The sequence below is a fragment of the Leptonychotes weddellii genome, chromosome 6 (assembly GCF_054177405.1).
Source record: "Leptonychotes weddellii isolate Sample4059 chromosome 6, ASM5417740v2, whole genome shotgun sequence".
NCBI classification, from domain to species: Eukaryota; Metazoa; Chordata; class Mammalia; order Carnivora; family Phocidae; genus Leptonychotes; species Leptonychotes weddellii.
The window spans coordinates 66480200-66493118 of record NC_138374.1 but is presented as its reverse complement, the minus strand read 5'-3'; the positions used below and the strand labels follow the sequence as shown (position 1 = coordinate 66493118).

Here is a 12919-nt window from a genome sequence, read left to right as displayed (position 1 = left end):
AGATGGAGTTCCCCAGCAGCATGGAGAGGGGAGGGATTTTCTGTGGCACTGGCCAGGCAGCGGTCAGCAGGACATTGGTCAGGCTGGGATCCCCTCCTTGTATCCCAAGGGTGGCGGGACACAAGGTGAGAGCATCCCCTGCTAGGGGTCCATACCATGCCGCACTGAATAATCACAACCCTTTTCCCTAGTGTTGTCAATAACAAAGACCGAAAGCTCCTCTATATTTTTCCCCAGCACATTTTGGGCTAACATATGGCGGGGGGGGGGCGGGGGCGTGTCGCGTGTAGCTTAATGAGAACATGGAACATAAAAATCAAATTCCTAGAAGATTAGAGCCCCTTTAATGACTTCTGTACGGTGCCTGGAGCATGGCTGACAATAACTATTTAACAACCCCCTCATTGGACATCAACTGCAGAAGAACCTATTTTTAAAAATCTCCACATTTTATTACCGGCTGCTCCTTTAAATACATCGTGTGATAAACCTGACATTTATCTGATAAATCAGACAAGTGAGATGAGCTGGGTGTGATGAACCCTGGAGGAGAAGTGATGAGTAAATCTCCGTAGTAGATTTTGCTAGTTTGGAGTTTACATTTGATAGCGAAGCTGACTGTATATATTAGCAACCTAATAAAACCCGCTAAAACTGTTCGTGGAAAACTATGTTAGTGGTTGAGAAAATAATTTTCTTTTGAGTTAATCCTAATCTTTTTTGTACTCCAATCAATGCTCTTTGTCATTTTTGCTTATTTTAATCAGGGACGTAGACAGAATCCCACCAAACCGAAAGAAGTGCCTTAATTGTCTGAACCCACAGCCAAAACCAAATAGCGCTTTTATGAAATTGTCAAGCAAGCCAAGGCTTTACCTTGTATCTGTTACCCTGTAAAAAATCGAGAATATCGGATCTCTCCAGTAACAAACCCTCCCATCCTCCACACTTTACCTCCCCTTAAGCCATCAAATAAGAACACCAGATATTGTTTGGACCCAATTTTTCATTTGGTTTAAAATCCTTTGAAGTTTGGATTTTAATACCGATTCCCGGTTCTTGGCTAAACCGCTATATAGTGCTTGTTACAAGTGGCCTGTTTCCAGTTGGGATAGTAGGTGCTAGAAGAGTGGTTACGTTGCAACCATGGGCCAGGTGATTTTTATTTATTTCTTAACTGAGCTTGATCTCAGGGGCGAAACACTCAGCCTTATATAAAAGATGTAAAAGTAAACATTAAACTAATTTTTAAAAAGTCTTGGGTAACAAAGGGCATTTTGTGTACTCTCTTTGTCAAACACCATGCCCAAGGTCCTTATTCCCCCCGATTCCTGACTCTCTCTTCCCACCACCAATTTTGCATTTCTTCCAAAAATGCTTGAGCAAATGACATTTTTGATAGTGCACAGATTACCAAAGTATTTGCATAAAAGAGATGGCACATATGGTGTGAAGGTTCGGCCCCATAACACCAGTACCCTGCTACTTCACCTAAGCACTTTATGACCGAAAAAGGAACAAACAAGGTAACTTCTCTGTGCTCTTTTCTTGTCAGCTGTTGGAGTGCTGTCCATCATGAAGGATCCCATGGATGACGATCGACTGGGGCCATCAACAAGCTTAGTTCTTATTTCAATCTTCCACAGCATTGAAGGGAGAGGATAATTTTATTTTCATCATGGCATGAATCCACTCCGATTGCAGACTTTGGCCCCGGTCCCTATAGGAGCCTACAAAGTATCTTTCCCGGTTCCAGGTTCAAATATTAAATTAAAACCAAGGTGCAAAACTAAAACAAAAATCCGCCACCAAAACATAACCTACCCCTCCAAAAAAACCACCAGCTTTGGGGAAAACCAATGTCCACGGTTCCGTGTCCTTATCCTAAACTCTTAAAAAAAAAAAAAAAAAAGAACAGATCCTCAACCTGTGGTTGTTTCAAGGTCCTGTGGCTGTTTCAAGGTCCAAAGAGGCCAGTACGAAGAAGCGGAGGTCTAGAAGTTCCTGGGGTGGTCTCCACGGCCCCTCTTGGGCCACTCCTCATCCACCCACCTGTGCAGGACCTTCTCCACGTCGGCCCTGTGGTAGAACCTGCACAGCTCCATCAGCTGGCCCACTGGCCTCTGGCTGTTCCGCAGCAAGAACTCCAAGGTGGGGCTCTGAGGCCTCTGCTCCAAGAAACACAGTTCATCATAGGGCATGCCCCACTTGCTGGCAAAATTCCTCCAGTTTTTTACTGTCGGGTGACATGGATCCAGCTTTATCCTGATGACGTCAAGTAAGTCCTGATCATTGAGTAAGTCACTTATGGTCGGGGCCCGGAGCGAGCAGGCGGGACAAGTACAGTTCTCCTTGCAGGACTCGCCTTTGCTTATATCTGCAGGAACAAGCAATACAGCCCACAGGTCAGCAAGAAAGCGAACGCACGCGTCCATTTCTCCCGTCCTTGATTTTCCTGCTCAAATGCCAAGAGCACCGATGAGAGTGTAACACAGCGTATCCTACAGATACTCATAGATGCTTTCAGGTTACTCATTTCCATAGGCTCACACAACGAACGTGGCGTTCTTGACAGCCAAGGGATGGGTGGCTTTGCTGGAAGCACTCGTAAGATTTTATACAGCCAGTTTCCCTTTCTTTCGGAGACTCTCTGAGTCTCACACTGGGCATTTGCGAGACTGCTGGCTGGCATTTGGGCTCGGAGGAGCAGGGCTCTCTCTGGGGGCGGGTCCCCGGTGGGAGACACACTGCACTGTCCCACAAGTAAACCAGCCCATACTTGCCTGAACCTCCACTCTTACCCCTTCCAAAATACAAGTCAGCCCTGACAGCTTTTTAATGCCAAACACAGCACGTTGGGGTATAAAGGATTGCACAGCTCTTTAAAAGGCCTTTAAACACGCATACACTGAAAACTGGAATATCCACTCCATATGCATATTTGAAACGGAGTGATAATTGATAATGCCAGAAAACTTACTTTTGAGATTTATGGCCACCTTATCATCCTTTGCCTTTATCTGTGTTTTCTTCACCCACCTCACTTCTTCTGCCTTTGAAGTAGAGCCAACACCCCGAGGTGTGCACCGTGGGATGGAAGAACAGGAGGCTTTTGAGCTGAGCCTCACCAAGAAGGGCACAGCCCCAGCCCAGAGGAAGGGCAAACATTCTTCCATCAGTCATCTTTAGCCTCATTTCAATACAAGGAAGCATGTTGCGGGGTGGGGCGGGGGGGGGCGGGAATGAAGGAGTAGGGAAGAAATGCTCGCAAGTCATTTATGATTAAGTTGTTAAGTGGTGTTTGCACAACATGGCAACCTGAGTGTCTTAACTTCTGCATCAGCACTGAGGCTCCTGACCCTTCTGACCAGGGATTTTAACTGCTAAAGGCTACGTGAGAGATCACTGACTTGGAAAATTCTGGGAGGTTGGTTACAATGACCTTTACTATACTGAGCCCTGGACTTCCCAATTTAGGAAAGGAAAGAATTTGGGAAAAAGGAGTGTCTTCGGTGATCTGAAGGTTGAGAACCAGCCATCTGGAGGCAAGCACAAATGACAAGGTGACAAGAACCATGAAAATCCTGCTCCTACTCTTTGACCTACTAACATAACTTCTGGGAATCCAGCCTAAGGAGATAATCTAGAAGATGTATACACATGAATGATTTTAATTACAGTCTTATCTTTATCATCCATTTTTTAAAAATAAATGCCAAAGGTGAGGGACTAGTGGGATAAATTATTGTACTACTTGATGGAATTTTATTTAAGAAACTATGAAGACTATGTAGCGACCCAGAAAACGCGTGTGCTGTAATTTCAAGTGAAAAATGCAAGATGTAAAGAATGTGTGTCCTTGACATTAGAACTGTGAAAACTCTATACTATGGAAGGAAATGCACAAAAATAGTAATAGCTATCATCTTAATTCCGTAAGATTGTTTCTGTTTTCCAAACTTTCTCCAGTGGTGTTTTATTTCTGTGGTAACCAACACAATGTATTACATGAATAAGCAGACTCCCACCTGACTTTGAAGGTTACCTGGACCTCCTGTGGCTTCTAATGCCCCCCTCACACCAGCTCCCCTTGGATACGGCTGCCTCTGGAACTGGGCCCAAGGCTCCTTTGCCCCTTTGGACACTATTGCATGGCAGGGTGCATCCTCCCTGAAGATTCCTTCCGACAGCCGAGCCCCAAACCCCCAGCCCCAGCCCACCATGTCCCAGCTGCATCCCTCCCCCATCACTTGACGTGCTGAGATCCCAGTCTGTCTCGCTCGCTGCCAAATCCTTGAGAGGGACAAGGAAGTGCTCCAGTTCTGTTCTTAGCTTTCCCCTCCCACACTCCCTCCCTTTGGTCACCTCCTCCACTCCCAACAACCTCCACCACACACTCCCACTAAAATGGAAGGCCCCTTCTTTTTGAATCTGTGGGACCCCCCACACAGCCCTTGACATACAGCAAATGCGTAAGCAATGTTTATTGAATGAGTGAGTGAATGCATGAGTGAACAAATGAGTGAGTAGCCCTGCTTGCTCTTCTGGGCTCCACAACTGAGTACTGGGAAGCCCCTCTTGATGTCCAGATGACATCTCCAACTCAGGGGACCTAAAACAGTACTTAAGTGTCTCCCCCTAAGCATCAAAAGCACCCTGACCCCCCTACTGACACAGCTCCCTCGGTGTCCTTGTAGACTTTTTCACTGTTTTCAACCAGTGAACACGTCATGACCTCCACTGGAAGCTCTCCATGCTACAATTCCTGTCTTCCTTCCCAGAACTTCCTTAAATACAATCTGTGCTCCAGACCAGCTGGACTACTCCATTCCCCGAACTTTATCCATCCTGTAAAGCCTACCTCAGACTAATTAAAAGAAAGACTAATAAAGCGCAGGATAGAAAAATTGGAAATTATATACCATTACAGATTTTGTATAAACTATTGAACATTTAGGGTTTTCTCCAATTCTCACGACTAAGAGGAACAACTTGATGCAGACCCTTGCATATATATTTTTGGCCACATCTATACTCATCGCACCAGTAATGGGATTATTAGGCCCAAAAGTATGAGCATTCTAAGGCTATCAATGCATGTGCCCCAAAGTGCTTTCCAGAAATAAAAGTGGTACCAATTTACACTCCAACCAGGGAACAGTGATGCCGCTTATCTCACTTGACCTTTGTTAGCACCGAGTGAAAAATGTTTGTCGATTTCACAGGTGGGAAAATCAGGCTTCATATTCTTCTGCCTCCACATGTCTTTGCTGATGTTTTCTCTCTGATCAGTTTTCTCTCTTCTCTCCCTCTCCCTCTCGCAGGACTCCCTCTGCTGAACTTCATCCATCCTATAAAACCCACCTCAGATTCACCCCTTGCATGAAATCTCCCCGGCTGTGGCCCAGAATGCTGCCTCATTCAGAATCCCATCATTTTGTTTGCATTTCCTCACTCTCCCTTGCGGTGAGATATTCTGCATGGTTTTCTTGTTCCTCATTACATCTTAAATGCCCTGAGAACAGATCCAGATCATTCTGCAGTGTGCTCTACAACTTAGAGTTTAAAAATGTTGCATTACATTTCTATGTAATATAGCCGTTCTTGAGCCATATTAATAATGATGCATTAAGAAGTAAAGCTTTGGGGCGCCTGGGTGGCTCCATTAGTTAAGCATCTGCCTTCGGCTCAGGTCCTGATCTCAGGGTCCTGGGATCAAGCCCTGCATCGAGCCCCGCATCGGGCTCCCTGCTCAGCGGGGAGTCTGCTCCCTCTCTCTCTGCCCCTCCCCTCTGCTCATGCTCTTTTTCTCTCTCTCTCTCTCAAATAAATAAAATCTTAAAAAAAAAAAGTAAAGCTTTAGCAGCACAATGGGACAGAAGTCTATTTATTTAAAAAATGAACTTTGTAATGGTAAAGGTGATTTTTTACTAAAAGAAAGGTATAAGGGAAATCCTGCAATTTTCTTTGCTTTTATTTAAAGGTAGGGTCAAATGAACAATATTCCATCAAATGGCCAAGAAAGCAGGCTACCAAAGAGCATGTATAATTCTGATTTTGTAAAAACAAACAATATAGTAGGGGCGCCTGGGTGGCTCAGTCGCTTAAGCTCAGGTCATGATCTTGGGGTCCCGGGATTGAGCCCCACATCAAGGCAGGCTCCCTGCTCACTCTCTCAAAAATGAATAAATAAAATCTTTTTTAAAAAGACCAAAAGACAATATAGTAATTCATATCCATGTAAAACATATATTATATGGTCACAGACACAGAAAAAGTCTGGAAGCCTTTATAACAAAAATGTTACCAATGGATATTTCCTAATTTTTTAAATAATGATTGTGTTTCTTTGGATACCTCAAAAATATTTTTAGATGTCACAGAAAAAGAAAGGAGGATTTAAATCTTGAAGACCAGAATTAAGTGTATTGGTGCCCAAGAGTGATCTCTGGTACCACCTTTGTAAGATTCATTGTTGGCAAGGTTTTCTCCTTTGGTGTCAAGAAGAAAACTAAAAATAATATAATAATAAATAATATAAAGAAGAAGAAAGACATCAGTAAGGTTTCTGTGAAGCTCCTTTAAGCCCACTAGTATAAGAGAAGCTTTTCTTTGAACAATTACATTGATGATTTATTAATTTGTTTGAAAATAGATGATGTGCCAAAAATCTATCGATGTTTTCCTTTTGTATTTTCCGTGACACAAACCACAAACTGTTTATTGAACTGCAAGCTCCACGAACTGCCAACACTAGTGAATTTAAAGCTGCCTTTTAGAATCATAAACTATAATTAGCTCTCTGGCGGACTTAAGAGGAGAAACATGTTTTGTTTTGTTTTGTATCAAATGTATTTTGTCCTGCCCTGCTTTAAACACCTATCATGTAATACTGCACATAAAAGGCTAGGCTAGGTGATGCCTTGGGGAAGAAACAATTGTGGGGAGAGAGAGAGGACCAAAGAAGCTTTCATCAGAAATGGGGAAAAATGGGATTATTATCTGATGCCTCTCAAAAAACAAGCAAAGGATTGCTGTACAGTTGAAGCTCAGAAATTGTTTGCCAGATGAATGAATAAGAACTATGCTTTCTCCCAGGAGACAAGGGAAGCTTGTTATTTTTAAGTAATCTCTACACCCAGTGTGGGGCTTGAACTCATGACCCTGGGATCAAGAGTCATGTTCTACCCACTGAGCCAGCGAGGCGCCCCCTTAGAGACTTCTTCTTATTGTCTGATGAATCTTAGGACCTGAAGAGAGAAAGTTAAAAGAAAGGGAAGGTTGCTGGTGTCTCCTGGCGATAAACAGATATTGGTGGAAAACAATACAGCATTGGTCTTAAAATACAACAGAATGCTAATGATGTAATGTATGGTGATTAACATAACAATAAAAATTAAAATAAATAAATAAATCTTAAAAAAATACAACAGAATGGGCTGATTCTAGATTTGGGGGAGGAGAGGAGAGGGCTATTTCAGAAAGGAAGTTACTTATGTATAAAAAGTCACTCAGATTCGCTAATGAGGGTCCTTACTTGCCATATTTTGATGCCTGACTTGTGTATCTTCTGCTGATGAGAAGCCAGAATGGAACACACCATTAATGTACGACTTCTTATTCTAGAGGCCAAAGCCCTGGAAGACTCGCTCTCTGTGAGTCTAGCCTGAGTACCAGCTTACACTAGGGGAGAATCTGTCACAGGAGGAAGCGCCGGATTTCTCAGTGTCTCTTCATCACACCAACTGTCATTTATGGAAGGGCTACTGTACGACCAGCCCGGCACAGAGCCCTTGATCCTGCATCATTCCGACCTGTGTCATGTGGGGCTCATCAAATCTCAGCACTCTAACCTGTTAGAGCTTGACTTCTCCAGGCATTTAACATCCACAGACTTAAAATGAAAGTCTCATCCATAAAATGAAAATGATAATTTCTCTATCTCATGAATTAAATGTGATAAAGGATGTGAACGCATTTTTGTCAGGTCTTATGTAGAGATGATAGGTCTTTCTTTTTTTTTTTTTTAAGGACACAGGGAAGAAAAGAGTCCCTATGTAGTCTGGCCTCTGCGGATACCTCTCAGCTCACTTCCTTCTCTATCGCTCTTCCCTGCCCACACTTGTCCCTAGATCGCTAAGCTCAGGCCTGCCTCAGGACCTTTACACCAGCTAGCTCTTCTCCCTGGAGTCTTCCGTCCTCAGATATTCACATGGCTGGCCCCTTTGCATTGTTCAGGTCTCCGTGAACCTTCTTAGCTAAAGCAGCATCCTCCCCTGCCAGGCAAAATCCCATTACCCTCGTTTATTTTCCTCAAGGCACACTCTACCACCATATGTAATGACTTATTTCTGTTTATTGTCTGTCACTCCCAACTAGTATATAAACTCCAAGAGGAAAGAGACTTTCGTATCTAATGTCACCACTTCATCCCAGACACACAGTAAGCACTCAGTAATATTTGTTGAGTCAATCAAATGAATGAAGAATGTGTCATGGAGAAATAGTCCAATTATAGTCTAATTAGAAACCCCTGGGCAGCCTAAGAAGAGCTATCTAGAAAATTCCAGCTCAACTGAAACTTTTTTTTTTTTTTTTTTTGTGCTAACTGAGCATATATAAGGCAGAAGAAAGATGCCTGGTCGCTATGGAGAAGAAGTAACCTGTGTACCACAGAGATGAAGAACAGCTTTAGAGGCATGCCAACTGACTGTCAGTATCAGCTAGCACGATGCAGGTGTGCGACTTGGACAGGTAACCGAGCTCGCCAAGGCCATATCCTCACTCCCTGAACAGGGACAGTGAGACCTCTTTCCCAAGGTTGTTGCAAGGATTGAATGAGATCATCCATTGTTGCCTGCCCACCATGCCGTGGGTTGAGGCTTTAAAGGATTAATAGCTGTGGGTAAGGAAGCACAACCAACAGCCCTTTTTAAAGCAGTAGTTCTCAACCTTGGCCACAAAGATGGAACTCCTCCTCCCCCAGAACCCTGCCCACACCCCCAACCCTCTGGCCCCACCCACTGAAATCCTTGTTTAATTGGTCCTGGGGTGCAGGAGGGACATGGGAATTTTCAAAGGCTCCCCTGGGAATTCTAAAATGCAGCCAGGGTTGAAAACCATTGCCTTAAAGACATCCGCAGAGTAAGTGCTTAGTCAGAAGGGCCTACCATAATTACATTTTGGAATCAGAGCTACTTTTGAGATGGTGTGTCTGTTCAGTGATTAAGTCTTTGAACAGATAACATGTCCCCACACTCAACAGGAGATGAGTGGGTTTTCCTATGGGGTGTTTTCTGTCCTCTCCCCCTACTCTTCATCCTCTCTCTCACACACACATTTACAAAGACTTTAAAAAAGCATTTCAGGATTCTAGAATGTTCGCCCTCAAGGTGTGGCTCTGTCATTTAAAACAACGGTAAGAAACAGCTCACATCCAACAGCGCAATGTCTAACTCCGGTTTGGGGCTGGCGGGTTTTAAAATACTGGTCAATTAACAGTTAATTGTAAACTGGAACAAGATTCAGGATTCACAAAGGTCATGATTACTTGAGCCTAGAAATTGGCTCCAGTCAGATGTTGGCAGTAGATCACAGATTGACTTAATGTGTCTCCCTGCAGGGTAGGTGCCGTTTTATCTTGTACACTCTGGCTTTTCGAGAACTATTACCACACGGGTGTTTCCCTCCAGTGTGCTCAGGACCACTGTGAGCTCTTAGATCATTTATAATAATGTTCCCCAGGATAACTAGGTCTTGAGTTAATTCAAACAATTAAATAGTAAACATTTTTTTATTGGCAACTTAGCAAATAGCGAAATATTGTGGTCTTGAAATAAAATAACTCTATCCCAAGTGTCTATAAATTATCAGATTTGGAGCCTGCAAAATACCAACAAAGTGTGAGAGCAGAGTCAAATACTTCTGCAGTTATGCGTGTTAAGGGTATAAACTCATGCTTTTTTCTATGTGTGTGTGGTTTCCAATGTGGTTGGAAATATATTTAAAATGTCAGCTTATGGCTTTGATAAATCACTGGGGTGCACACACACACACACCCCCCACATTATTCATCGGAGGTAGTTTATATGCTTTGAGCTGGAAAATGATTGAAGAACTATTTTTATCTCCCAAGAAACTAACCCAAGGGCTTTTGGTGGGCATTTGATCTCTTAACCAAAGGGAAAAACAATGCAATTTCATTCTCTCTCTCTCTAAAACACCCTTTTAAGGAGACATCAAGTTGGCAGCAGCTGTGACCTGACAAATTGGAAGGATCTGGGCTATAAGATCACGCTGCACCTCGATTTTGTCATCAAAGCTGGAGTGTAGAGGGCACTTTAAGAAAAAAAAAACCAACTTAGGTCAGGAAGGACCCAAGTAAAAATTCAGCATAGAATTCCATGTGAATTCGGATTCTGAAATTACGTGACACAAACATATGAACAAAGTGTCATGTAATGGACCTAATTTGAAACAAAAGTAACAATCCTATTTTACCTGAATTTCTGTGGGGAAATTAGGTTTAGGTTGGGCAAGTGCTGAATTATGCAAGGTTGTCAGAAAATCATCCTTGAAAAACTGGCCCAGTGTGGAGAGCAGGTGCATTATTCTATTAACCGGGGGCACTGCAGAGTCTTCTTTCTTGTGCTCTGCCTCCTGTGGGCGTTTGCTTCTTTACTCATTGGTTCCGCGAAGGAGACTCTGCTTTTCCAGGGGTAGCTGATTCTGATTTGTATTCTTTTTCTTTCCTTGCTTACAAACTGTCGGCTGTCATTTCCCATGTCTGTCTAATCCCTCCCTCTGGGGCAGTGCCTTCCATTGTCCCCACATTGCTTATTTTAACTAGCTATAAGCTGGATCACAGATAACTAAGGTTTTCAAAGACAAGAATTAAATAAAATCCAGGCTCTGAGTTCAGGGCCTGAGGGCCTGATCCAGGGAAAGTATCGAGCTTTTTGTGAAAGGTATTACTGTGTTTCAGAGACTGACTTTGGGGGCGGGGGTGTGAGGGTGGGCTTTGGCTTTGTTCCAGATTAAGACTGTATCTGAGATAGTTGACCCTCACCCCCCTGTATGACACTCAAGCATTCAATGTGTGTACTCCCCGGGCAATGCATCTGACCAGAGGCAGCCTGGTTTGGTGGTTGGGCTTGAGCTCCTGGCCAGGCCCCAGGCTTGAGTCCCACTTAGGACTCCCGTGACCCAGCATCAGCCACGTGACCCTGCATCGCTTCTGTAACCTCCATCTTGTGAGGAAAATAAGTTCAGAGCTGTCATGTGCACTTTTTCTAAGCGGCTCTTTATAGTGCTTACAACAGGGCCTGGTATATAGTAAGTGCTAAATTAGTGTTTGTAACTAAAACGATAAAGCTTACTTAAGTTGATACTCTCACTCAAAGACGGAAATATACAGATCAGCTTTTGCCAGTTTACTCAAGAGCAAAGCCATTAAGTCAGTGTCTCTCATCTCCTTGTTTATGAAAAACAAAAACAAAAACAAAAATCCAACCAAACACCTGAACACTCACTCTTGTGTGCAGGGTAGCATGCTGGGTGCGAAAGCCATTGACTTCAACAGCACCATCTGTACTCAAGCATTTTACCTATCACTGTGAAAAGTTTATTCTCTTCAAAAGTCTTCCATTTCATTTTGACACAGGTATAATTTTTTAAGAGACAACTGAAATTTGATTAAAGTTAATCTATTAGTCAACAACAACCTTAAATCATAAAGGTTTATAGATATTCCTAAACAACTTACTTTATCCATTTTCATTTTAGCTCACATTCCACATTAGTGTGTAGGGTGTTAAGTCTTTTAAAAGTTTAAATACAGGTGTTGCGTGTTTTTTTTAATTAGAAAAGAAAGGGGCACCTGGCTGGCTCAGTCAGTTAAGCCACTGTCTTCGGCTCAGGTCATGATCCCAGGATCCTGGGATCGAGCCCCACATGGGACTCCCTGCTCGGCGGGAAGCCTGCTTCTCCCTCTCCCTCTGCTGCTACCCCTGCTTGTTCTTTCTCTTTCGCTGTATCTCTGTCAAATAAATAAAATCTTAAAAAAAAAAAGAAAAGAAATATGTGCTTACTGCAGAAAATCTGAAAATTCAGATGAGCATAGGGGAAAAAAATTCATGCTCTTACCACTGAGGTCGATCAGTTAGCCTTTTATGGATTTCCTTGGTTATTTTATCACATATTATATATATTTGCCTACATCTGATCATTTGTTATATACAAATTTGTATATACAGGTTACAGTTTGGGGGGAGAGATTTTTTTCTGATATCCACTCATGTTAGAAATTTAAAAAATATAGGAGAGTGGAAAGAAAACAAAAATTGACTGCTTGTGAGCAAAGATGCTTTCTCCTCCTTACATCACCCAGCTAGTGCTTCTGAGTTTGTCGGCTGCAGCATTTGTGGAAGAGAGAGAATTACTGGCCAGCAGTCCTAGCCTCTGGTGGGGGGGTGTGGTCCAGGGAAGGCAAGTTCCAACAGGGTGTCCAGATGGGACCCTGACCTTAGGCCTGTACCGTGAAACCTGCTGGGAAGGCTCCAGTACAAATTCAGCTGGCTCAGTTTCCCCTTTGACTTCTCTCATCACAGCAGGGTAGTGGCTGGACTGGAACCAGGATCACAACAACTTCTGTCTCCCAGAGCTATACTTTTGCTCTGAGACTCACACAGTAGGTCCTTAATAAATAAAAATCTACTGAATGAGGGGCGCCTGGGTGGCTCAGTTGGTTAAGCAACTGCCTTCAGCTCAGGTCATGATCCCAGGGTCCTGGGATCGAGTCCCGCATCGGGCTCCCTGCTCTGCGGGGAGCCTGCTTCTCCCTCTCCCACTCCCCCTGCTTGTGTTCCCTCTCTCGCTGTGTCTCTCTCTGTCAAATAAATAAATAAAATCTTTAAAAAAA

The 12919-nt window shown here is 43.3% G+C and overlaps 1 protein-coding gene across 1 annotated transcript in view; it reads right to left on the bottom strand.

The window, feature by feature from the left end:
• Window positions 1–428: 428 nt before the first annotated feature.
• Window positions 429–12919, bottom strand: part of EDARADD (EDAR associated via death domain) — a gene marked incomplete at its 5' end in the record, with an annotated part of 46800 nt that continues 34309 nt past the window's right edge. Inside the window, one exon of the mRNA XM_081823170.1 lies at window positions 429–2377. Within this exon, the coding sequence (XP_081679296.1) occupies window positions 1995–2377 (383 nt within the window). The remainder of the gene's footprint in view (window positions 2378–12919) is intronic.